Here is a 27,000-nt window from a genome sequence, read left to right as displayed (position 1 = left end):
TTGCCACCATGGCCCTGCTGACGCTGTCAGCAGTGTCCAGACCTGATTGCAGAGACTCACCCAAGGCCTCCTTGCCATCCCTTATCAGGTTCATGAAGCCATCTCTTTCCTCACATTCAGGGATATGATCAGCTGCCATCGCTATGCAGTCCCACAGGGTGAATGTGAACTTTTCAAGGACACATGTAGAATTAGCAGACTTTAAAGCCATGCTTCTAGCAGAAAAGATTTTCTTTGCCCAAGAGTCAATGCGTTTGTCATCCCTAGCAGGTGGTATGGTTAGGTACGCAGCTTGCTTGGAGGTAGATGTAGCCGCTTTCACTGCTAGGCTTTTCTGAGTTGGATGTACTGACAGGTAGCCAAGGTCGCTACTGCATGGCCTGTATTTTGTCACATTTTGTTTACTCCAGGGCTGGATTCTGGAGCCTCCCAGTTTACTGCAACCCTTTTTTGATGTGCCACATGGAATGGTAATATAGGGTCATATTGAGGACTTTTGTCCAATATTGTTACGCTCACCTGGTCTCTGCAGGGACGTTGGGGCATGGTTGCAGCCCTCCATCGAAATGGCTCCCCTTAGTCAGGCTTCTTCCCCTGCTCCTGTGTAGTGGACTGCACTGGTTGTTGGTACTGCCCCTGCGAGAATACGAGAGGCCGTGAGAATGCTGTGATATGACTGTGGTCTCCCTCAAGCCCTTCTTCCCAGAATGTGGTGAGCATGTGCCTCCCCATATAGTCTCACCTGTTTAATTATGATGGCAAGCTCTCCGTCCTGCTTCTCACTGCAGGGGCGCTTTGATGGACCGAGTTCCTTCACTGGTCCATGTGCGTGGCAGCCTAGACCGGCTGTGGCTGAACCACTTCAAAGGTAAGTATCCTTTGATAATGATTATTGTCTGTATCCTTTTGTAATGTCTTTCCTTGATCATTGTCCGTACCTCTTGTAATGTCTTTCCGTTTCCCCAATAGGTGATATGAGGCCCAGCGGTAGTTGCGGTGCAAGAAGCGAGCCCCTATGGAGGAAAAGGGAGTTCACGATGTCCAGATAGGTGGTAAGTTTGGTTTTTAGGTCAAGCGCAAGGATTGGTTTGAGCACGATAAAAAAAAAAAAAAAAGACACGTGCACCAGAATAAAGTGTGCAGAGCACACTTACTCATGAGCCTGGCACCAAAGGTGCCAGGACTGGGTCCAACTGGACCTTTTAAGTAGTGGAGCTTGTGGGTCTTGCCCAGTGGCCATGACAAATATGTCAGTTAGGTCGTCTTGTTCAAATGCAGGAGTTGATCTACTCCATCCGAGGAATTCTACCACTCTGGACATTGGGCTTCTGTATGATGCATCTGCATGATCAGTCGGGTCCGGTTTCCCAAAATCTAGTTCGGGGGAGGTGTCTACCCCACTAGCTGTCTGTAGGGTGTCATGTAGCTCCCTAACCCTGGTCTCTTCTGAAATGAAACATTCAGGTTCATTAGTATTTATTTTGAATACTAGGAGTATCCAATTGGCGACCACATGGAGGGGTATCATCTGAGGTTTCATAGACCTCATATATAGATGTTATTGATCTAAAAAAATCCTTTTTAGGTAAAACGGCATCAAAGAATATACAGTCGGTGTCAATGTTTTCTGTATCAGCATTAATTGTGTCGCCGTCAGTGGCGTCGATGGCTTGACTTTGGTCTTGTACTTAGAGGAACTTGACTCTCGACTCAACAGTTGCTTCAACGATTCCTCGTCTCGTTGAGTACTCAAAGACACTCAAGTAGTCTTAGGCTTATGACCCAGACTCAAGGGCGAGCAGGTTTTCGCCATGGCATCATGCTCGTCATCGACCGTAGCATAGCCACTTTTCTTATGCTTCGAGGAGGAAGGGACCTGATCCTCAAAGATTTTGCAAATTTTCTTCCTAATTAGTTCGCACTCCTCTTTGGAGGAGGATTTAGTCGAGCAGACTATGCTCCTTTCATCTGAGGAAGAAGGTGATCTATGCCTTCTCTTCTATTTTTTTGATGATGACAAGGAGTGTGTGCTGCTTGAGTGGAATCGCTGTTTTGATCTTTTTTGTGAGGAGAGGAAATTTCTCGACTCGTGGGATGACCCAAATTTCGAAGGAGTGGACAGGGATTTGGGGACAATCCTAACCACTGAAAGTTTAGCATTGCGCTCTTTTAAGGCCTTACCCATGATCGACTGACAGGATCATCAGTCAGCGGTTACATGCTCGACTCCCAGGTACCAGATCATATCTACGCAGGTCCGTGATGGACATCTAGGCGCCACATTCTAGGGACTTTATAAAGCACGTCATCTGAGTATTCGGAGCTGAAGACGAGGCCATTATCGAAACATTTTCAAATAAAACTGGATTGCGGCGTAATTCTCAAAGCAATCGCATTTGTAGAAAAACTAAACTGAAGTCAGCGGACGCTGCACGTGCTATATATGTACACGACGATATCAACTGAGATGGAAGCCATCGAGGGACATTGAGTCGACTATCTCAAGGCACAGCGCCCTCTGCGAGGGAATTTGTTTCTGAAGCAGCTGAAGCTGGAAACCAAGGTATCATAAGATGAGGAATACGTGGGAGGACACAATCCATTATAAATGCCTATTTGTGCCCTTTTTATAGTGCCTCCACCTGGAGTGAATGTGGGGCCTACTCCCATAATCCTGTGCTGTACGGAAAACACTCATGCTGCCTATTAAAAGGTATACGTTATTACCATGACATACAGGATAATCTCAAAAACAGCTCAACGCACAATGGTTTTAAAAACCAATCCCTTTGAAGGCTAAACATTATGTAGCATAAAAACATTAAAACAAAAAACTGCCCAAACTAGGGGTAACCTCTGAAATAAATAACATTCAATACGTAGGTAGAAAATGGTTATAAATAATTTACATAACTTTACTGGCCAAAAGATACATTGGAAACATAAAAAAGAAATATGCTTAGTTCCCTAAACATAGTGCATAAGTCCTTCTCAACTTATCAGCCTTTTTTTTTAAAACTTTCTTTATTAGCATTTTACAAACAATGCAAACAATGGAAACAATCACCAAAACCTCCTACCAACCCCCGCCCCGCCACATTACCCACGGTACCGTCATAAAGGCGTAGAGTCTTTTCTGAACAAATCACTCCTCAAAGGCAGAGAACACAATGTGCGGGATAGATCCACCGTCCACAGCCAACCCACCCGAGGGCCACCAAGCTCAGTACAGTCTCTGCCCAGTCTTTTCTGCAGCCGTTGGCCAATATCCCTACACCCGCTTACCACGGACCACCCGTGGAGCAATCGCCAGCAATCAACGAACGGATTCCTCCTCACCGGACTGGCTGGGCAGACCGTCCTATGATAATAAAGGGTCCAAACCCCCATCAGTGGATTGTTGGAGAAGATATATCGTGTAGGCATCCCACATCTGCCTATCCCCCCAGCTCAGCCCCTTCATTGCACTCCACTTAGTCTCCATATCATCACAATATAAAATATCTGCAGACCATTGGGCAATTGTCGGACTCTGATTTTTACCCCACCCCATGGCCACTCAGCATTTAGCCAGGATTAAAAGAAGGCCTATCAGCTTCCTGGTCTCCTTAGGTATCTGCTTGGTATAACCCAGTAGAGCCATTACAGGATCTGGTATAATCAACTGCCCCGCAATATCCCCAATCACAACAAACACCTGCCCGCAGAAGTACTCAAGCTCCCTGCATTCCCAGGCCACATGAAGAAACCCTGTGTTTTCACTCCCACACCTGATGCAAGCCCCCGACCTTTGGGGAAAGTATTCTTTCAACTGAGCTGGGGTGTAATAACATTGATGCAGAAACTTGAAATGGATCAGTTTGAAATTTGTATTAATAGCCCCTTTCCGTATCATTTCACAACAATAATCCCAAGTGCCACCGGTATTTCCTTACTCAATGTCCTCTCCCACAGTTCCCGGGATGATGTCCCAGCCCCCGATCTACTCCACAAGGCCATCGCATACAAACCCGAGAGGACACGTTGCCCAATACCTCGCCCAACCACTTTATCAAGCATTACAGCTACTGGGGGCGACTCAGGGAAGGAAGGGAACAGCCGCTGTAGCGATACCTGCAAATTATAATACAAAAAAAATCCAAACCCGAAAGGGCCCCTCTCTCTTTCAGCTGATCAAGTGAAATAAACAGTCCGTTCGGGAACAGATCCCCAAACTTAGTTACGCCCAGCCTCTTCACCATCGCCACGTACCTAGCCTCACTGGTCAGGGCAACTCCAGGAATAAATATAACCGGCAGCACAGGTGAATAAAGAACGCTGCCCATAGGTATACGTTCCAGGAGAGACCAGGTTCTACAGGTTAACTCCACCAGGTTCCTCAGCACCCACGAGTGGTTCGGAGCAGTCAGGATAACCGACCGTAGCAGCGCTGGTGACGCGATTGACCTCTCTATCTCCACATGGCTACGTTCCGCGCCATACCATACCAATAACGGAGAAAGCTAGCCTGCGCTACCATGTAATACAGTTCCAGATCCGGTAATGCTAGTCCCCACTCCCGAACCGGCGCAGTGAGCTTAACCAAAGAAACATGGGCCCTCTTACCAGCCCAGATACATTTTGACACCAGCGAGCGGAGATCTCGAAAATATTTCTGGGGTACCTTTACTGGCACATTAAACACATACAATAGCTTGGGTAGAATGGTCATTTTAACAAGAGCGATCCTACCAAACAGATTAATCGGAAGGGAGTCCCATCTCGTCATTGCCGACTTAGCCAACTCAAGAGCCTCGCCATAATTCCTACAAAACACCACCTCCTCCTCCTCCCTGGCCACAGTGATCCCCAAGTAGCGACTGCTGGTCAGATCCCACTGAAAACCCCAGGCATCTTGGAATTGACTCGGCCCACCCGTCAACGGGAATATGACGGACTTGTTAGTATTCACCTTAAGCCCTGAGATGTCGCCAAACTGTTGTACATCTACCATGATGGGATCCAGGTTGACCTCTGGATGGCGAATAAATAGGACCATGTCGTCCGCATAAAGCGAAATCACCACCTTATGCGTGTGCAACTGGACTCCCCGATGCAAGTGCAGATCCCTTACCCTCCCAGCCCACGGTTCAATCGCTACAGCAAACAGTAGAGGAGATAGTGGACAGCCCTGGCGAGCCCCCCGCTCGAGTGGTATCAGCCCCGTGGTCAGCCCATTCACCCTGGCTACCGGAATGGTATACAGCAGCGACACCAAGGAAATAAAGAACCCACCCAGACCCATCCTACGCAAAACCGTGAACAAAAAAGGCCACTCGACAGAATCAAAAGCCTTGGTGGCATCCAACAACACCGCCACCACCGGATCGTCCTTTGGCAGTGCAGACGCCAAACCAAACAACCTCCGCAGCCCGAACAAGGTTGACCGAGCGGATATAAAACCGCCTGATCAGCCCTCACTAGTATCAGCATCAAAGGTGCCAGCCGGGTCGCTATAATTTTCGCCGAGATCTTGTTATCTAAATTGATAAGCGAAATTGGGCGGTAAGAAGAATAGCCTCCATGTTTCCCTGGTTTTAATAATACCACCACCACAGCCTCCCTAAGAGAGTCTGGCAGCCGGCCCACCAACAGCGCCTTCTGATATACTCGCAATAAGTATGGAGCCAATTTATCAGCAAAACATTTATGAAATTCGGCAGTAAAGCCGTCCGGGCCCGAGGACTCCCCCCCCCCCCCCCCGCCCTTCCGGCAATGATTTAATGGCCCCCACCATCTCCTCTAAAGATACTGGTCTATTCAACCACTGCCTTTGTTCTCAGAACACCAGTACAAGCCCACCTGATCCAAATACACCTCAATATTGGCCTGTGCGGACTGCAACTGAGACGCATACAGACGACTATAAAATTCCTGAAACTCATGAGTTATCCCCTCATCGTCGAAGTGGTCTACACCCTGGTCATCCGTAATTACAGCAACCCTGTTTTCTCAGCCACGAATTTGGGTGGCCTTAACAAGCGACCGACCCAGGCCTTGATCTTCTCCATACTTACGAGGGGCCACCTTATTCCACAAATATTTCACCTCCCGTTGGGCTAGAGCATGAAATTCCTGCAGTTTTCGCATGATGTTCCCCTGTTGGGTCTTGGACGGAGTGGACCCTCCCCCCCGTAAGACTCGTAACTCACCCTCAACAGCTGCCAAGTCCCTACGGATCTTCTTCAATATTCCCAACTCTTTCGCCACACACTCCCCCGTTCACACATTTCAAACCTTCCCATAATGTACCAGCCGATGCCACAGACCCTCCATTCATCTCAAAATATCCGTCTATAGCCCTACCCAACTCCTCTCTAAAAGCTCCATCCAAGAGCTCATCACTTTTAAACCGCCACGGAGGTCTAGACCTCCCCTGTCCCTCCACCCGGAAAGACAGAAGGACGAGAGCATGATCCGAAAGAGTCCGAGCCAGGATGTCTACCACCTCACCTGGGACACCAGAAAGTAATCCAACCTAGCAGCAGAGCCATGCGGCACTGAGTAATCTGTAAAGTGGCTCACCCCCGGGTTCCGCACCCTCCATATGTCCTCAATACCCCACACCATAAGCATACCTCGAATCTTAGTGGAACATTAGCTGTTTGAGCGTGCAGTATTGCCTAACCGATCCCAAGTAGGGTCTAAAATGGAATTAAAGTCCCCCGCCCAGATAATTTCCCCATCTGGGAGCTCACCCAACCGTCTTTCCACCCAATCTAACAAATCTGTTGTGTTGGTGTTGGGTCCATAGTAACTCACCAGCGTATAGGGCTTCCCACGGATAATCCCCTGTACCACCAGGGCCCTACCTTCCTGATCTTTCACCACTGTCGTTAGTCTAAAGCCAATCGAGCTGTGTACCAAGATGCAAACGCCCCTTGAGTGGCAGGAATAGGAAGAGAAATACCTATGACACCCCCAGCTCCTACCAAATTTAGACCCAGTTGCAGCTGTCAGATGAGTTTCCTGGAGGAAGGCCACCTCCACCCGGTGTCGCCTCAAATATTGTAAAACCTTTAGGGCTTTAGGTTGGCCATTAAGGTCCCTGACGTCCCACGTCATACAATTCAGCGTTGCCATCAGGGAACATTTTGATGTCTGCCAACCCACCTCCACATGTCACCCCCCAGACCCACACCTTCAGTACCAAATAATCCCTCCCGTGTCCCCCAGCCCCCCGCCCCTACCAACAACGCCCCCCAACTTGTCGGTGAACCCTCCCCACACCCTTGTTGCATCCCATCCAAATCCACCCCTCCCCGCTGGATACCCCAACCTTCCAGCACTTGTAAATCCCCCAACATGTGCAAAGGCCGCTTTCGCTCAGGGGCAGACTACGAGCCCGACCCTCCCCCACACCAAATCAGGAGCCCTTGTCTCCTAACAGTTTCAAGTTCCCAATGCTGCATAGCCAACCGCAGCTAACACATTCATCCCCAATTCACAGGATCATTTGTTTTCCTTCCTTGTCTTGGGAGAGTTCAGCAGCATATCAAGAAAGGAGGCGGCTTCATCCGGGGTTTGAAAAAACAAAACCTTTTTCCCATGCACAATCTGCAGTTTGGCCGGATACAGCATAGCGTACTTTATATTCTTGTCTCGCAGCCTCTTTTTCATATCCAAGAACGTCTTCCTAGCTGCTTGCACCTTATCTGAAAAACTGGATCACTTCGCCCTTATAGGACACTGAACCTTTCTCCCTTGCCTTTCGGAGCGCCACATCTCTATCCCGGTAATTCAGCAGCCGGGCGATCAATGGATGCGGAGGGACCCCCGGGATCGGCCTCCTTCCACTCGGTATCCTATGAGTTCTTTCTACGATGCACAGCAGGGAGAAACCTTCAGGCCCCAGTGCTTCACTTAGGATGTCTTCCACCAGGGACTCCATGCTCCCCTGGCCCACCGACTCGGACAAACCTACAATCCTAATGTTATTCCTGCAGGATCTCTATTCGAGGTCCTCCTGCTTCTCCTTGAGCTCCCGCAGCGCCTTCCGGACCACGGACATTTCTCCAGAAACTGAGGCTGCACCATCCTCCACTCTGGATATTCGCCTCTCTGCCTCGTCTAGCTCTCCCCATGTTTATCAAGACGGACCTGCATGTGATCTCCTTTACAGGTTAGCGTGTCCAGTTTTCCATCTAAGGATTGTATCCCGGACTGCAGCTGCGTAAACATATCCTTTATGTCTTGAAACGCCGTTGCGGGGTCCGGCTCAGCCCCCACCGCATTATCCATTGATCTGCTGTTTTTGGCTGGAGTGGCCGACAAAGTGCAGTTTGGACTGCTGCTTGCCCCCCTTGCTGGACTTGAACATTATACACGGGGCAAACGGGTCACCAAAGCAATCCCCAGTGTGTGGAAGCCAAGGACACCAGACCCCCCCCCCTCCGACCACCACCACTCTCCCAGGCTACCCCGCAGCCAAGCAGAGTACCTACCCCGCTGACTCCAGTAAAGACACAGCAATCCACCAGTCCGCGAGGGCTCTCCACTTAGGCTTCCCCGTGTCCTCAGGGGCAGAATGTCCGTAACCCCAAATGGAAGCCTGCTTCGCCTGCAGCCAGTCCTACCACAACCAAACTCCCTGAGTGCCAGAGACACAGGTATTCGCCCGGGGGACCAGACCAGGACTCACACAGGTCCCACAGAGGTCAGGCAGCCGGCCCTGCGGCTCAAAAGTGAAACCAACATGCTTTAGTGATTAGCCTCATCAGAGGAGGCCCTCCAGACCAGGCACGAATATATTATGCAGATCCAGGCTGCAGTGATGCAGAGGTCACTTGTGTCCCAGGTTGCCAGTCCACACCAAGTCCCAGAATCACCGACAATTGCAAGACAGACTGCAAAAACGCCAGTGTAATGACTAGTTCCCTCCACTGCACTATGTCCAAAATATGGATGCAGATTATGAGCAAGGTGCGGTGCCCAGGGTCCTCTCTTTCAAAACTTCCCTTATTTAGGTTTGTTTCCCTGATTGAGAAATGTTCATGTCGCTCTAAATCTGCTAAATTGGTTGATTTATATTTACATAGATGTATACACTTTGCTGCCGTGCCTCCCGGATGTCCAGTCTGGGACCCAAGGTGGCATTGTTTTCAATGCCACCATTAGCGGCAGATTTTATTTATTTTTGTTGATTCTGTTTATATTTGCCATTTTGTATGTAAACATAGCTGTTTTCACAGAGTATTTTTTTCATTTCTATGCTGATTCTATAATTTTATTTTAGACATTATGCACCCTAGAATTAGTACTTGACCACCATTAGACTATATAATTACTTAGTTTACACCTTGGGGACTTACAAATCGAGATAGCATAGCTATTTGAAAGTCACACGCATCGCGCCGTCTTATAGACGCGATGCGGTCACGTGGTTATGTAAATAACCCGTTTCCTAGCAACACCACAATACGGCGATGCACTGCAGCGTTCAGACGCCTTATCTCACGGCCGTGCTGCGTTTACAGGTATCTTTGCATTTAGGATTGTAATAGATAAACTGCTTCACTTAAACACATGTAGCCCTTTGATTACTCTAACTTTCATGCTTTTAGAAAGCCGTTGTGACTGCTGTCCTTTATTGGACCACGGGTGTTACTGACAGCCTGACACTCCTAAAAAAAGCTACACTGGCTACACACCGGTATAGAGGTACCATTTGTTATTTGTTTTTCACTCCTTTAGCCTTATTATGTTGTTGATTTACTTGTTCCTTACTGCATTTATTTTGTTGTTTATTTCCAAACATATATTCCAACGCTCATATGAACATTCTACATTCTGGTATGTGTTTAAATTTTCTTTATTGATTTATGCATGTGTTTTTATGTTGTGTGTTCACATTATTTCAATACAGACTTGCCCTGATGAAGGAGTTTGTATACTCCGAAATGCATTGGCATATTAAGTCCATACCTAACATGTGATGTGTAGCTGCAGCCTCACTAAGATTCCATTAGTGTTGTGCTCTTATCAATGATCTTTTGATAAATTATTATTGAATTTATTTCTGACTTGGATTCTTTTTGACTATCATTTTTGAAATTGGATACAAGCACGTTTACCTATATACAGGAATATTTTGAAGAAAGTCTTTTTAACTTCATAACCCGTTGTTTTGGGTATAACGGAGAGCGGCTGTGTGACTAAGTTGGCCATACTTAGTCTTTTCCTTCACTACTCCTCTCCGCACCGCACCAGCCCCAGGTGATCAGCGCGCGAGGCAGCCACTCTCCTTTCGCTGGGGCCCGGACCAGACCCCCCTGACCGTGCCCACACAAGCAGCCGCCCCCTCCTCAGGGCTCCTCCCGGGCGGCCACACACACCTCCACAAGCCGCCCGCCCCCTATCCACAGGGGCAGGACGTCCCAGGAAGCACTGGCGTGGCCACAGGCACAGACACGCCACGGGGGAAGCACCCAGCCCCCGCAACTCCACCAAGCCGCAGGGCGCACACCGACCGCCCTCTCCGTCAGTCTCCGACTCCCTCAGGCAGGTCCGCCACCATACACCAGGCCCGGCGGCGCCCTCACAGGTCCCAGGCAGGCACACCCCAGCACCCGGCGTCTTCCAGGATAGGTACTGCATTCCTCCGCCTGTCCGTTCGGCCCCGGCAAGGGCAGCGCGTCGCACCCCACTGAGCTCCAGGCGGGTAGTACCTCGCCCACACTCCTCCCGCTTGGTCCCAGGCCGCCGCTCCACCACACCAGCCGATGGCGATTTCTGCCCCAAAACGGCCCAATACCAAGTCCACAGGGGGCCCAGAGCCAATATACCGCCTCACACGCTGCGTGGCAACAGGTATCCTCACGGAGACGTCCGGATGATGAACCGAATATATTTGGTGCTGGAAAGCTTCACGGGCTTGCAGCCATCTTTGCCGGGCTCTCTAGCGCCCCCAACTGATCAGCCTTTTAAGTTGTAAACCAATGTTAAAGTCACAAACTATCTCAAGTTTAGAGTCTCCTTTTACAATCAAACACATTTTAAAACCTATGGGACTCCCCAATTCAATAATAGAGATAAAACAAATAAGCAGGTTTACGTTTTTGATAAGTGACACCTGCCCTCAGCTATACTTTAATAGTCTGGTGGGGGCATGGACTAACTTGCCCTCATCTACTATGGATGGTGGTTAAGGGCAATAGGCCGGTCAATATCAGAGGCCAGAGTGGCCAGGAACAGCTCCCCTCTGTTGGTTTTGTGGCCAACATTGAGCAAAGAGTCTGGCAGAGATGGTGAGCTATCTTCCATCGCATTTGTGCAGAACTATACAGGACTCAATGTGGCAGTTGCTCACGCAGGGAATGAATGTGTAGATCCTGCCAGTGGTTCCTTTAAATATGGTCTTACTACTATCGATTTGACATACTGAAGGACAGCTGATGCTCTATCCCCAGACTGGATTGTGGCCCTAATCTAAAAAGGGGCATGCACCCAGAGAGACCTTCTCTTTACCTGCAGACAATCACCTACACAATCGTGAACAAGCCACATAAACAAGTCAATGCGGGCCCAGTCTGAGTTTTATCCATGTTGTACATATAGCCCAAGACAGTTTGGCAGACATGACTTGTACTGAATTACTACTAGGTCCAGGCCTTTAACTAGGAAGCTGCAGATGAAAATGTATTTGGATAAACAAGTTATCTAGTGATCAAAAGTATTTACATAGCAGTGCAGAATTGGCTCTGCAAACATCTCCTAGGTCGACTACAATTTCTCTCTGGACTGGACAGCAGCGGGGGGGGGGGGGTATGGGGGGCAGTTTTTCATTTACTTGAAGGTAGAGCGAGACCGCCAGTAAGCAATTTTTAATTTAGCCACATAAATGGATTTCCACAGGCCCTAGCAAAGACCCCGGGAAGGAATTTCGAGGCCTTGCACAGGATATTTATACAGCACATATAGAGCCCACATTATTTTTACCAACAGCATAGGCATAACTATAACGATTCTGTCAGAGGTGCCATGGCTTCCAAAGCCTTTCAAGTTGGAGTCCGCCTAGAGGACATCATGAGAATGGCCAATTGGGCAGGCAAATCAATTTTCAAAAATTCTACATGAAACCGGTAGAGCAACCTGCATCCATTGTGGTAAGTAAGCTTTAAACAAGCATAATGTGAGCCTCCGGTCTTAACATAGAATAAAGATTTTCCAGAATAACTTACAAGAAAGTCTTAATTCTATTAAAGAGACAGAGGTGAGTATTACCCCGCCCGGCTAGAGAAATAGTGGCGCAAGATACGCTTGATTACAGTTGTTCAATATCATTGCATTGATTGAATTTGCTATTTTACAGGCTATGTAACTCTGCATAATAACACACCGATTTCTCTCCGACCCTCGCAAGAGGAATAGGGTTGTCATATGCATAAAGTAACCCTAAGTATTTCTCTCTTACTTCGACAGTGACTACAGACAAGTCAGCCTGATCTCAGGATCTGCTCTGGTTTTCCCGCAGGACGTCCCCTACTTACAGCTTCATTCCTATGATTTTCTGCATGGCCAAGTTCGCAGCCTTGAAAGAGGAAGTTACATCACGTTAGTGCCTATTTGGAGCGACAGCTGCATACCTATTGGGAGATTGATGTCACATGGTCTGTGACCTACTATAAACTGACTAAGCCTCCTGGGAAATTGAGTTATTTTCCTCTAGAGACATTTATATGGACTAAAGTTTATTTTTCCTCAGGTTTAATGTTTTTGTTCATTGTTATTTTATTGCACCTTGTTAATGCATACGTTATGCCTGCAATCAGGTACATAAAATACTTGCTGCTGAGCTTCTTTCCTTATGTTTAATAAAAGAAAGACGCATAATGCTTGCCTCTGTGTCTTTAATAGAATTAAGACTTTCTTGTAAGTTATTCTGGAAAATCTTTATTATTGGTAATGGTTATAAAGGAGCGGGTGGTTCGGGTGTGTTGGCCGTCTTTCGACATATCTCACATATGTGAAATTCCTGATGTCGGCAAAGCCACCCAGCCAACAGAACTTGGGTATAATTTGGTTCTGGGATTTCCCCATCCCTTACTGAGCTGCAGTAAGGCGGGAGTATGCCAACTCCAAAACCATTCATCTATGACTCCGGTGTACCACCAATTGTGTTTGGTGTATTCGGTCAGGTGTTATATCGTCCCTAGACTGACTACGCCCAGCTTCTTCGGAAGTTAACTTTTTAAAGGCTTCCTTGAGGATGGGGTCATTCCTCTGCGAAAAGGCCAGATCTGGTAAAGAACCAACTTCTTCTAGATTTTTCTCTACAATGGGTAGGTCTGCTTCCTGAAACTCTTAGAACCCCATTCAGTTTCTTCTGGTTATGCCACTTCCTGGGGAACTGGGAACAATGCTTTATCTAGAATGGCATGAGCAACCTTTTCTCCTACCCTTACCATATACAGATTCTTTCCCGGGCTTATGTAAAAGATTTTTAACATCCCCTCTGAAGTCAGGATCTATGCATAAGCCATGTCTCCAAGCCAGACCAGACTTGGAGGCAAGTCTAATATAAGTCACTTTTGGAAGGGTTAATATTAAATCTGTGGGAATGAGGCACCTTTCGCCTGGTGGTATCTCAATTTCTTATGTACTCTGTAGGCCAAAATCTATAGATCCAGCTGTCGCTATGGTGGGATTTTTGGCCTTGGTACTCAAACGTCAATGTTTGAAATCATAGCAAACATTTTGTAAACCACAGTCCATTAAATTGTCTCATATGCCCCTGAAGAATGCTCTGAATTGAAATTCAATGGTACAGAAACATAGCCTGTGCAACATTTCAGTTGTGCATTGGTTGGTTAAGTGAAATACTCACAGGGCGGTTTTTATCCTTTGGGAATTAACTGCGTTTGTAAATTGCCGAGTGGTTTAAAATTAGGAACACATCACATGGCTGTGGGGTACATGCACAATGGTGTATGTGTTTACTTCAAGGATGTCACAAGCGAGAGTGACAGTGGAAGGAGAACACACACACAGGTGGTAGGTTTGGGGTTGATTTTGACCTCTTTTGGATATTACACTATGTAGTTTTTATCCAAGGGGAAGGAATTTATGAATTATTGTTGACATTTTCATATTTGTCTTTTTTAAACAAATACATTTTTTAAAATTACTTTAGTAGACAAAACACGTCATTTGTTTCAGAAAGATTTCAATCCGTATACTGCAAGAGGCCTGTATGCCAGTTCAAATCTTTGTAAATGTGTTGTTTGTTAAGTTTAGGGAAGGCCTGTGTCCATCGGATTTCATTGGGTGATAGCGCATCCCGGGGTACTCTTTTTTGGTTAAGGTATTCTAAAAATATACATGAACATATTGCTTTTACAGATTTTATTTTCAAGTGCAAGAAGGTGTAAGTTACTTACCTGTAACTATTGTTCTCCAGCATTGGTCTGGCATTGGTTCACTTGCTCATGAATATTCTGTCGTCAAGCTGGGAATCCTCAGTAAAAGAAAAAAGTTTCACTTTCACTTAAAACACTATTTCTCCTCTAAACCAATCACTGTCCTCTGGGTCATACTGCCCCCAACCAATGACAGTCCTCTCCTTAAACTGCTCCTCTCGCAGCCATCTTCAGATTTGGTTAGCACGTAAAGGGGCAGTATGACCAAGAAGAGCTGCAGAGTGGCGGGAGGGAGGGCTTGTGTGTGAATACATGCCAGACCCATGCTAGAGAACAATAGTTACAAGTAAATAACTTAAGCCTTCTGCAGCATGGGTTCTGGCATGGATTCACATGCTCATGAATCACCAATACATAGCAGTACATTACACAACCACGGTAGGTGGCAAAGCTCAACAGAAGCAATAACCCTTACCTCTGGAACAGAGACACCTCAAGCAAACAGATAGCGTAGCACCGCTGGGCTGACTCTGGACTCCTCCCTCGAATCCTGGTTGACGCAGTAGAACTTCATGAAGGTGTGCATGGACATTAACGTAGCAGCCCTGCAGATGTCCAGCCTGGGCAGGGATAGGAACAATGTCGTCGCAGCGATCGCTCTGGTGGAATGGGCTCTCGGCCGGCCGGGCAGCGGTCAGTTCATCAACTAGTGACAGTGCATGATGCAGCCAGAGAGCTACCTTGAAAGGGAAGCCTTGGACAAGGCCTTCCCATGGTTCACAGGACCAAAGTTAACAAACAGTTGTGAAGTCTTCTGAAAACTCTTTGTGCATGTCACATAGTACTTCAGGGCATGAGCAACATCCAGCGAGTGCAAGGCCCTTTCCGCCGGCAACAAAAGTTTTGGGAAGTAAACGGACAACACCAAAGACTTGTTGAGGTGGAATTCAGACAGAACCTTCATCATGAAAGAGGGGTGCGTATGCAGCACCACCCTCGATTTGTGGAAAGACAGGTACAAATTCTTGCAGGATAGGGCCTGGATCTCACCTACTCTTCGGGCAGAGGTGATGGCCACAAGGAAAGCAGTTTTTCCATGTGAGAAACTTGAGTGGGGCCTGATGCATAGCCTCGTCAGAACCAAAGAGACCTGGTGTAGTGGGAGATAGCTGCCAGATGTACCTTGATGGAGGCGTGCACCAGTCCAGCCTTGGCCAAGGATAGCAAGTATGGAAGAAGCTGTGCTTCTGTGACCCTCAGAGGGGTAATATTCTGTAACCGGCATCACGTAGCGAACTGCTTCCACTTGTGGCTGTAGCACTTCAAGGTCGACGAGGCCCTGGCGAGGACCTCCCTGCAGTCCACGGGCAAATCATACCTTCCAAACTCTAGGGCTGAAGGAGGCAAGCCCTCGGGTTCAGCGATCCTGGGTCGTGAGGAAGGATTGCGCCTCCTCTGGTGAGAAGATCAGGAACCACTTGCAACTTGACTGGAGGCGACGCCGACAGGCTGTGAAGGTCCAGATACCAAATCTGCCTCGGCCACGCTGTGGTGATGAGTATCATCTTGCATTGAGACTGAGTGTGTTGAGGACTCGCAGCAGGAGAGTGAACTGCGGGAATGCGTACAGAAACAAGCCCTTCCGACAGGAAGGAGAACATGTCCCCCAGGCTCCTCGGGTGGAGGAATCTGCTGGCAAACTTCTGGCATTTGGAGTTTCCGCCTTCGCAAACAGATAGATCTGGGGTCTGCCCCATTTGATGAACAGGCGGTCCACCTGATCCTGACAAAGTTCCCACTCTTGGAAGGAGCGCAGTTCCCTGTCGAGGGAGTCTGCAATGTTGTTCTCGACTCCTGCCACGTGGCTCGGGACAAGGAACATCCCCTGTCCGATGGCAAAGCACCTCAAGTCCTGCGCTTCCTTGGAGAGCACCAGGGAACAAGTGCACCCCTGCTTCCTGATGTAAAACATGGTGGTGGTGTTGTCCATGACGATCCTCACCACCTTGCCTTTAAGAGATGGTAAGAACACCTTGAGGGACCAGAACAATGCCTGTAGATCCAGGAGGTTGATCAGATGATAGTTCTCCTCAGGCAGTCAGAGCGCTCTGGCGTGCAGACGTCCGGTGTGCGCTCCACAACCTTCCAGGGAGGCGTCTGTGGTGACCATCTTCTGGTATGGGGGTTTTGAAATCCCATTCCTTGGGCGATGTTGAAGCAGACGCCCCACCACTATCGACCGTCGGAACTCTTCGTTGAGAGGGCTCTTGTCCGTGAAGCTTCCGGGCACCTGTATCCAGCGGGGGCGTCCAGGAATTCCTGCAGGGTTCGCATCTGCAACCTGCAGAGACAGACGAGGTAGATGAAGGTTGACATCATGCCCAGTAAAGACTTGATGGCCCGCACCAAGGCAATCTTCATAGACGACAGCTGTTGCAGCTTTCCTTGAATGGCTGCTAGCCTCTCCTCTGAGGGAGACACAAGGCAAGACAACGTAGAGAGCCTGGTGCCTAGGAACAGCGTGTCAAGCAATGGTGTTAAGCAGGACTTCGGATACTTGACAGAGAATTCCAGGTCCATCAATAGCCGGGCGGTTGTTTTGGTGTGTCCGTCGGCCCGCTCCAGCCAGAGGGCACGTATTAGCCAGTTGTCCGGATACAGGTATATACGTGTATGCCCTGTAGACATAGGTGGGCTGCCACTGGTGCCAGGCATTTCGCGAACACTATTGGGGCCGACTTCAAGCCGGAAGGCAGGGTATTAAACTGGTAGTGCTGTCCCTGTATCATGAAACTTAGAAACATTTGATGATTCTGGTGAATGGGGACGTAATAATAGGCGCCCTCCAGGCCAAACAACATCAAGAAGTCTCCTTTTTCCAGTTTGCCAAGCACATGCTGCAACGTGACCATCCTGAACTTTTGGGACTTAAGGTATTTGTTCAGACGTTGTAGGTCTAAGATGGGCCTCCAGTACCCTGTCTTCTTTCTGACTAGAAAGTATCTGGATCAGACTCCAGAGCCGGGAGTCGTTGGGGAACCAGCTCTATCGCCCCTTTTCACAGCATGGCTCATACCTCTTCCAGAAGCTGAGGGATGTGGTGCTCCTGACAGGGGAACCAGCAGGATCCGCAGACACCTGCTTTGGAACTCAAGCGTGTGTCCTTGCTAGCACCCATCTGTCTGTGGTGATCTTTTTCCACTCGCTGACAAGCCTAGTCAGTCGGCCTCCAAGCGGTGTGCATGATTGGGGGTCCGATGCCCCTTTCGGTTCAGGCTTGCTTCGGTGCCAGCGTCCTGCCCCTATTGGCAACGGCAGTGCTCTCCTCTGCTAACGTAGGCCTGGGAACAGCCTCTGTAGGCTTCTTGCATTGAAGATCTGGAATGCTGTCTGTACGACGTGGAGAACCCTTTTGAAGTACTCCTCGACTTTCCCCTGGAGGAGCGAAAAGACGAGCGGTGCTGCTGGAGAGTGCCCAGGGAACATGCCGTCTCTGTATCTGTCTTGATGGCCTCGAGGGACTCGTTGACGGCCTTCCCAAACAGATTCTCTCCTTCAAAAGACATGCCCAGCACTATTGCTTGGACCTCCTGACGGAAATTAGTGGCTTTCATCCAACCTTGTCGAAGAAAGGCAGACACTGTTCCCCATTTGCCAGAACCCTGTGTCAGCGACGTCCAATGCCACCGTCGTGGCGTGATCCAATACCACTTCCCCTTCCCCTTCCTGGATGTAAGCAAGGGCCTCAATCTTGTTATCGTCGGGGAGGAACTCCAGGATCGGTCCCAGCTTGTACCACAATTCCCTGTTTTACCCGGCCAGGATCACCAGTGCATTGGCTGCCTTAATAGTGGATGCTGCAATGTAAATCAACTTTCCCATGGTGTCCATCCTTTTCACCTCGCTGTCCAGAGGGAGTGAAGAGGAGGAGGACTGGTTAACATGGCCGTATCCTTGCGGCCCCTGACACCACGGAATCCGGCGATGGCTGCGACCTCAGGCACTTGGGTGCAAAGTCCAGCACCCTATATTTCTTCTCCAGCCTATCCCGTTTTGGCTGGAGCTGTGCAAGGTTCTTCATGAGGGCCAGACCCTCCTCCCAAACATTGTCCAGAAAAAGCACTGCCATGATGGTCTTCCTCTTGGCTTCGCACCTTTGATACAAGAAGCCCTCTTTCTGGTTTCCTCGGGCAATAGCCGGAATAGCTCAGAAGTCCTGACGATCATGGAGTGGAACGGTCCCACCTCATTCGGTGGGGACACTTTATGTTGAGCATCCAAATGTGGAGATTCACTGTCCACTGCGACGATGTATTTGTATTTTATTGTTTTATATAGTGCCTTAATCCAAGGCGCTTTACAGTTAAAAACAAAAACACATCAAACATGGAACAGTAGAAGCAATAACAGTATACATGAATCAAACCATTAAAATCGGCATTTAGAACAATTTGCATGTAAGAAAGGAGAGGAGGGGGAAGGAAAGTGAAGGAGAGAATGAGTGAAGTGAGAAACAAAAGAGGAGATCACAGGAGAGACGGAAAAAGATCAAGAAAGGAGAACAGGGAGAGGGTATTAGAAGGAAGGTGAGAATGGAGAGAGGGGGAAAGGTGTCAGGGAGGGCAGTGAAGAAGAAGTTCTTCCAATGAGGAGCGGAAGGAGGAATAGGTGGGGGAGGAGCGGATAAAGAGAGTTGGGGAGTACCAGTGTAAGGGAGCAAGGAGCTGAAAGGAGCGGAAAAGAGAAGAGGCACATGGTGGTGGGGAACAGAAAGTAAGAAGAGCTCAGCAGAACGAAGGGAGCGAGAGGGTGTATATAATGAGAGGATAGAGCAGAGGTAAGGAGGGGCAAGGTCATGAAGAGATTTAAAGACGAGACAAAGGAAGAGAAATTTAAGTTGGGAGTGGAAAGGAAGCCATCCTAGGTAAGAAAGTGAGTTGGAGATAGAGTCATGGGGAGAGAGTAAACAGAGGGTACGGATGCCTTTGTCATCATCAGTCTTTGTGGCCGTATCAGCTCCCGTACCTGTGTCTGCATCTGCTGGCGGAGAAGGGGCCCAACGTGGTGGGGGAGGTTGATATTGGGGCATCGGATGACGCTTCCTCTTCTTCGCTGGTGGTTGACTGGGAACCTGGGGGACCACAGGTACTGGCGTCTGAGGCATTTTCATCTGGATCTCTGACACCAAGGTGTGTAGAGTCGACAGAATATCCACGGAAATGTCCCTCGGCTGAGAAGGTAGAACAAGAAAACTAGGCCCTGCGCCATTGCCCTTCTCTTCAACGTCAAGACCTCTATGGTTTGGGTGACGGCCAGGGAGGGCTGTTTCAGTGCCTCCTCGCACCCCCTTGTGGTTCTTGAACCAGGGCCTCTGCCGGTTTCATCCCTTCTGGAGTGCCTGCAGACTCTGCCAAAGTCACTGCAGCAGTGTCACGCCTTGGGGGCAGGGACAATTTCTGAGCCGTGGGAGCTACCTTCGTAGGATCAGCACCCGTAGATGCCATGGTAGTAGTCGTCGAAGATGAAGTCTACGACAAGGGGCCTCATTACGACCCTGCTGGTCCGGATAGAATAGTGGCAGTAAAACCGCCGCCACTGTTCTTTCCAGACTGGCTGATTCAGAGTCCTGCAGGCGGGAGGTGTCACTCCCACCAGATTAACACCGCCCGCCTGCAGGCGGACATGGAAACACCAGCTCTGTCATGGACGGAACCGGTGTTTCCATGGTCCCCATCCCCATGGAGTCTGACTCCATGGGAAGAACAAGTTACTTACCAACTGTAACCTTCTTTCGACTGGATGTTCCTCCCAGGTATTCATCATCTTAGATATATTCTTCAGCTTGCTGCTTCTTTTGGAAATGTTTACGCCAGAGGGCGCTGTGCTCGAGGCCGCGTAACTTAGCCCCTCGAAGGCCGCCGTCGAGCGTCAACGTCATCCGTCGTATAAATGGCTTGAGCCGCGCCCGTTGGTTCAGTTCTGTTATTTCGATGTTAATGGTCGCATCAGTTGTATTCTGTGTCGGCAGATGTCAGGCTCTTAAAGAAGTACAAGTGCAACAAGCGTAAGAACTGTACGGAGGGGTAGGTTGGGAGGGTCGATGAGGAATACGTGGGAGGAACATCCAGTCGAAAATACGTTACAGTTCGTAAGTAACTTGTTCTTCGAATTGTTTGTGTCCTCCCACGTATTCCTCATCTTAGATAAACTCCCATAGCAGTTTTAATTTAGAGGAGGAGGGAGTACCATAGTTCTTCAATTATGCACAGAATGAAGGACGGCTTTTGCAAAAAGCCCTCCTTGGTAAGAAGTGGTGTCTAAACAATGTTTTGCAAAAGTGTGCATTGATTACCAAGTGGCCGCAGCACAAATGTCTTGCACTGGGACACCCCTCTGAAGAGCCGTAGAAGTTGCTATGCCCCTGGTTGAATGAGCCCTTAAACCATCTGGGGGCTCCTTCCCAGCCAATTTGTAACATTCAGATATTGCTAGGATAATCCATCTGGATATAGTTTGTTTGGACACACCAAGGCCCAATTTGTGTCCAATATACCCGACAAACAACTGATCTGTATGTCTAAATCTTTCCAGTCTAGATATGTAGAAACTGAGAGGCCTTTTAGGGTCTAGTCTGAAATCTTTCCTCCTCTTTACTAGCGTGCGGAGGACGATAAAAAGATGGTAAAGTGATTTTCTGTGACAGATGGAAATCCAAAACTATTTTGGGTGGGAAAAAAGGCTTGACCTTTAAAACAACTTCATCTTTATGGAAAACCGTGTGAGGAGGCTTGCAAGAGAGCGTCTGCAACTCACTCACCCTGCGGGCTGAAGTTAGAGCCACTAGTAGAACCGTTTTTAAAGTTAGGAGCCTTAAAGGACAAGAATGTAAGGGCTCAAAAGGGGCACACATAAGAAACTTTAAAACTAAATTTAAATCCCAAATAGGAACTTGGAAAGGTGTAGGAGGGAACACATTTGTTAACCCTTTAAGAAATTGGATGACTAAAGGCATTTTGAAATATGAAACTTCTTCTGAGGATTGCTTGAAGATGGATAGCGCTGCCAAATATCCTTGGAGCCCTCTAGTTGGCTAAATGTTATAGAAAGGAAAGCACAATGGGAGTGGGATATTGAAAAGGATCCACATTCTTATCCCTGCACCAGTTACTGAATTTCTTCCAACGACACCGGTATAAGGATTTTGTTGCTGGCCTTCTGGCCGAAAGCAAAATCTCCATAACGTCATCCGGGAGGTCCCACTCCTTATATCTCAACCTCTCAGAAGCCAGGTGTGAAGGTTGAGTGTCTTGACCTCTGGATGGAGAACCCGACCTTCCTCTTGCGAGAGAAGATCCTCTCTTTCTGGAAGACGTATTTGAGGGCAGATGGACATGTCCAGAAGGTCCGGGTACCACGTTCTCCTGGCCCAATCCGAGGCAATGAGGATCATGGTTTCCCTGAACTTTCTCAACCTCCTGATTACTTGAGGAATCACGGGAACTAGAGAAAACACGTAAAAGGAGTGGAAATATCCAGTCCACTACGAACACGTCCCCTAGAGCTCCTCTCGGGGGAAATTCCCTTGAGCAATACAGTTTGCACTTCCGGTTGGCACCAGCCGCGAACAGATCCACTTGAGGGGTTCCCCAAAGGGCAAAGATCTCTTAAAGGACTTCTTGAGCTAGCTCCCACTCGTGGGAGACTCTGCCCTGCATGCTCAGAGTGTCCGCACCGTGTTCAGCTCTCTGGCTAGGTGAACTGCCGACAGATTCCTTCTTGCATTGCCCAGAACCAGAGCTGAATTGCCTCTCTGCACAGTGGGAGTGATCCTACGCCTCCTCGTTTGTTGAGGTAGTACATGGCCATTGTGTTGTCCGTCATTATCGGGACATTCATTCCCTGTACAGAAGGCAGAAAGGCCTTCAGCGCCAGTCTGATTGCCCTCAGCTCCAAAAGGTTGATGTGTAGTTTGGACTCCGATGGAGACCAACGACCGCTGATTGTCAGATCGTTGGTGTGGGCTCCCAACCCTGTGAGTGAGGTGTCCGTCACTACAGTTATCTACGGCCATGGTTGTCAAAAAGGTTCCCCTCTGAGGATATTTTCCTTGTGAGCCCACCAAAGGCGATCTTGAGCCACCTTGGACGGGACTTGTAGAAGAACTGGTATCTCCCCTTAAAACTGGGACCATTGAACCCTGAGGGCCCATTGAAGGGATCTCATCCTCAGTCGAGCCTCTGGCACCAGAAAAATGCAGGATGCCATGAGGCCTAGCAATCTTAGGAAGTCAAACACCGGTAGATGTTGAGCATTCTGAAATTTTGTTACCATCTGCAGAATGTGGTGAGCTCTTTCCTCGGGAGGCGAGGCTTTCCCTGAGGTGGTGTCCAGGACCGCTCCGATGAACTGGAGTCTTTGGCTCAGAATCATTTGTGACTTCTTGTAATTGATGGAGAAGCCCAATTTCTGTAGGAAGTGACAGGTCATGGCCAGATATCCTTGGGCCAGTTCGGGGGAACTTGCCCGGATTAGCCAATCTTCCAGATAAGGGTAGATGTGAATCCCCTCCCTCCTGAGACTCGCTGCCACTACCACCATTAGTTTGGTGAAGACCCTCCGGCGGAGGTCAGCCCAAATGGCAGAACTCGAAACTGATAGTGAGGTCCGCCAATTGCGAACCTCAGGTACTTTGTGTTTGAGATGGATTGGCACATGAAAGTAAGCATCATGAAGGTCCAATGAAACCAGCCAGTCCTGAAGCTGAAGAGCCTGAAGGATCTAAGAAAGGGTCACCATCTTGAACTTGTCCTTCCTGAGGAATTTGTTCAAATTTCTCAAGTCCAAGATGGGTCTCAATCCTCTGTCCTTTTTGGGAATGAGAAAATAAGGTGAGTACCAACCCTTGTTCCTCTACGCTACAGGTACATGTTCTATTGCACCTTTCTCTAGCAGGGTGAAAATCTCCTGCACAAGGAGCGGGTCTGGAATTTTTACAGAGTTGGCTCCTGGTGGATGATCTTGAGGCCTTTGATGAAAAGGAAGACAGTAACCATGTGTCACTATGTCTAGTGCCCAGGCATCCGACGTAATGCCCCGCCATTCGTCCAGATACTGAGTGATTCTGCCTCCCACCGGGGTCTTGTGGGTTAAGGCCTCAAAGTGGCTTTGCAGTGGCTACAGCAGTGGCTGAGGAGGTAGTAGCCGCTGCTGTGGCTGATCTAGCACCTCTCCCTTTTCCACCACGAAAGGGTTTTCTTTGTTGTCCCCTCTGACTGGCCTGCCCTCTCCCTTTTCCAAAAGAGGAATATAAGCGAAAAGGCTGACTCTTCCAGGAAGATGACCCTGCGTAAGAGTGCTGTTGAGGTTGCCTTATAGCGGCGCTGAGTGATTTTGCTGCTGCTTTCGAGGTCTGCAGCTTCTCCAAGCTCTCGTCTGCCTTGCTGCCAAACAACCTCAAGCCGTCAAAGGGCATATTAAGTAACCTGGATTGTACATCGGATGCAAAACCAGATTTTTTTAGCCATGCAAATCTACGCAAGACTGCGCTACATGCCATGGATCAGCTTACATTATCTGCAGTATATAGTCCTGACTTGAGGCACACCTCCATATCCTCCTTCCAATCCTTTGCTATCGCCAGGAAACCATCCCGCTCCTCGCCCTCCGGGATGTGATCAGCTGCTGCATCTAAACAGCTCCACAGGGTGTAAGTGAACCTAGCTAATGTACACGTCACATTAGTAGACTTAAGGGCCATACTACCAGGAGTAAAAGCCTTCCTCGCCCAGGCATCAATCTTTTTATCATCCCTGTCAGGGGGCATAGAGGGATAAGCCGACTGTCTATTCGCAGTTGCAGCTTGAATTACCAAACTTTCGGGTGAAGGATGCTTAGATAAATATTCTGGATCCGAGGGAGCAGGTCTATACTTTCCTACAAATTTCTTATTTACAGCTGGTAGAGATTCAGGTGTCTCCCAATTTGTCATAATTCTCTTTTGAAGAGCTTTGTGGAAGGGAAGGACTGGGTCTTTGAGGTCCTTCATCAATAATGTCTGTTAAGTCGTCCTGGTCATATCTTGGGGACACTGACTTCCACCCCATAAAATCTATCACTCTTCCCATGAGGTTCCTATACCCCGGTTCAGCATGGTCTGTGGGGTCAGGCCTTTCAAAATCTACCGACGCCTTCTGGCGAATTATTTTTCGAAAGAAGCAGCAAGCTGACGAATATATCTAAGGACTACGTGGGAGGACACAATCCATTCAAATGGGGGATCTACAGAATTCCGTCTCCGGAATTACCGGGTCAACGGGGTTGTAACGCCCCGGTGATTCCGGCAATCACGGAGGCAGAATGGTAATACGGGTCCGGCGGCAGCCTGCCGTTTTTTCCGGCACAGCTACCGCCGGACTCGTAATGAGGCTGAAGGTCTTTGCCTGAGCCGGTTGAGACTGCTCGGGCTGCGTGCCTTTCTTATCCCCCGTCCACAGCTTCTCCGATTTCTCACGTAGTTGACGACTTCCTCTTTGAAGAGGAAGTTGAAAGTACCCTGGCAATGGAGGCGGAAGGTGATGCTGATAGTGCCCTATCCACTTCCACGGCGAACCCGGTGGACTCTGACATGCGGATCATGTCCTCATCTTGGGCCCCCACAGAGGAGGCGCCCTCAAAGGACTTAGAAGACCGCTCCTCGGAACGGCCGATCCTGGGCGAGGCATGAACCTGTTCGGAGCACAGGTCAGAAGCCTTGGCGTGAAGCCATTCCGCCAGCCTACTATGCCTGTCCTTTGTCATTTTCTTGGAGGCACTGGGGCATATCTCGCACTCTCTCCTTGTGGTCCGGGTGCAGGCAGTAGAGGCATTGCAGGTGTTTGTCCTCCACAAACACATTCCGAAGCCCGCATTTGGTGCAGGGCCTGAAGAGGGACCCTTCCCCCTTTCTTCTCTGTTATGGTAGGAGGGCGCAAAGTAGGCCCAAGATGGCCTTATAGAATCTCGATGGATCTTCGCCCTTGAGAGGCACAGAACTTCACCGACAACGGGTCCCTGCTGTCGGCAGATGAAGAAAAGAGCACACTGGCTCCCTTGAAACAAAAAATGGCGAAAACACACAAAAAAAACATACAAATAGCTCAGACAGCAAACTCAAGGACTCCCAACACTGAAGCGTGCAGTAAAAATCTGAAGATGGCTGCCAGAGGAGGGCCTTAGGGAGAGGACTGTCAATGGTGGGGGCAGTATGACCAAAAGACATTGATTGGTTTAGGGGAGAAGTACAGTTTTTAAGTTAAAGTGAAACTGTTTTTTCTTTTACCGAGGATTCCCAGCCTGACAACGGAGAATATTCATGAGCATGTGAATTCATACCAGACCCCATGCTGGAGAAGGTATCTTGAAACCCTAGACAGGCGTCTGTGTCATTATGGTTACTTAAATAACATAATAAATTATCCCATTTAGTACACAGACGGCACACCATTTTTAGAATCTGTGACCCCTCATTTCATTAGGGGTTTCATACAGGCTTATATTAAGGGGACAAAAAGGAATAGCCAACTTAATTTGGATCCTGTGACGTCTCTTTGGTGGCAGGATGTCTCTTCTCAGTATCGATTAAAGTGAAATAAATCAACATTGAAAAAGAGCTACCAACCCCCCTGCCCCACCTCACCGAGCGAAGGGGCATGTAGCAGGATTCAAATTTGCATCCAAGTTTGACCTTATTATAAATAAAATATGTAATAAATTGTGCGAGCTTTAGCAGTTAAGCTGCAGGGTCGAGGGTGGCAGAGACAGCATAGGTGCTCCAGGGGAGAATATTGTGCAAAGTGAGGCACAATGCGAGGGGTGTGCTGTTGGAATGTGGGCTTGTACCTGGAATATACAGCCCGCGTTCCGAGCTTCCTAATTGGCTAGCAGCCCAACCCAGGATGCTAATGTGTTTGACAGAGCACATCCTCTGATATTTGCATCCGCCATGTCACTTTACCAAGAAAACAACCTCATTAAGACACAACCTGAACTTTCAAAACCATCTTGTGATAGTGCACAGAGGGCAAGGATAGCTAAAGCACCATGAGAGAAGGCTGAACTGAAAGAAATGTCCTTAAGGTACTGATTGCCTCAATCCATCTACAATATAAGTAGGGAAATCTTAAAAGTGATCTTCAGTGCAGACGGGAAAGGAAACGGACACATTAATCCAAAACAAAAGCAATTTTAGAATGAAATGATATGTGACCTAGTTAAATGAGAAATAAACTCGAGTTGGTGGGCTAAACATTGATAAACCTAAACTAATGGCCTACACTAAAAAAAACTATTGCACTTGCAAGTTTTAGAAAGCTGTTTGATTACGGTGGCTTACCTTCATAAAGAGCTCCATTTTGTTCTTGTTCTGCTGCTCTCAAGAACAGTTCTCGTGCCTATTAAAAAACAATATACAATGTTGGGCAATTTGATTTAACTAGCAGATTATCAACTGTACACAAAGCAATGAGACAGGACACCAGACAGCAGTAGCGAAATGGCAGAAGATTAACAGATTAGATGAGCAAGGCTTTTTTTGTTAATGTTTTGAAGAATCCTGGCAACATCGTTC

General features: G+C 48.4%; 1 protein-coding gene across 4 annotated transcripts in view; it reads right to left on the bottom strand.

Annotated features, from left to right (window-relative positions):
- FBXO9 (F-box protein 9) overlaps positions 1 to 27,000 on the bottom strand; it is a 1,471,688-nt gene that overhangs the window by 1,040,416 nt on the left and 404,272 nt on the right. For all 4 annotated transcript variants that reach the window (XM_069606124.1, XM_069606121.1, XM_069606123.1 and 1 more), the window contains one exon: positions 26,767 to 26,824. In XM_069606124.1, coding sequence (XP_069462225.1) covers positions 26,767 to 26,824 — 58 coding nt within the window. The remainder of the gene's footprint in view (positions 1 to 26,766; positions 26,825 to 27,000) is intronic.

This window comes from Ambystoma mexicanum, chromosome 4p (assembly GCF_040938575.1).
Source record: "Ambystoma mexicanum isolate Mex_15411 chromosome 4p, UKY_AmexF1_1, whole genome shotgun sequence".
Lineage (NCBI taxonomy): Eukaryota > Metazoa > Chordata > Amphibia > Caudata > Ambystomatidae > Ambystoma > Ambystoma mexicanum.
Note: the sequence above shows the minus strand (reverse complement) of the source record. Positions and strands in the feature narration are given on the sequence as shown.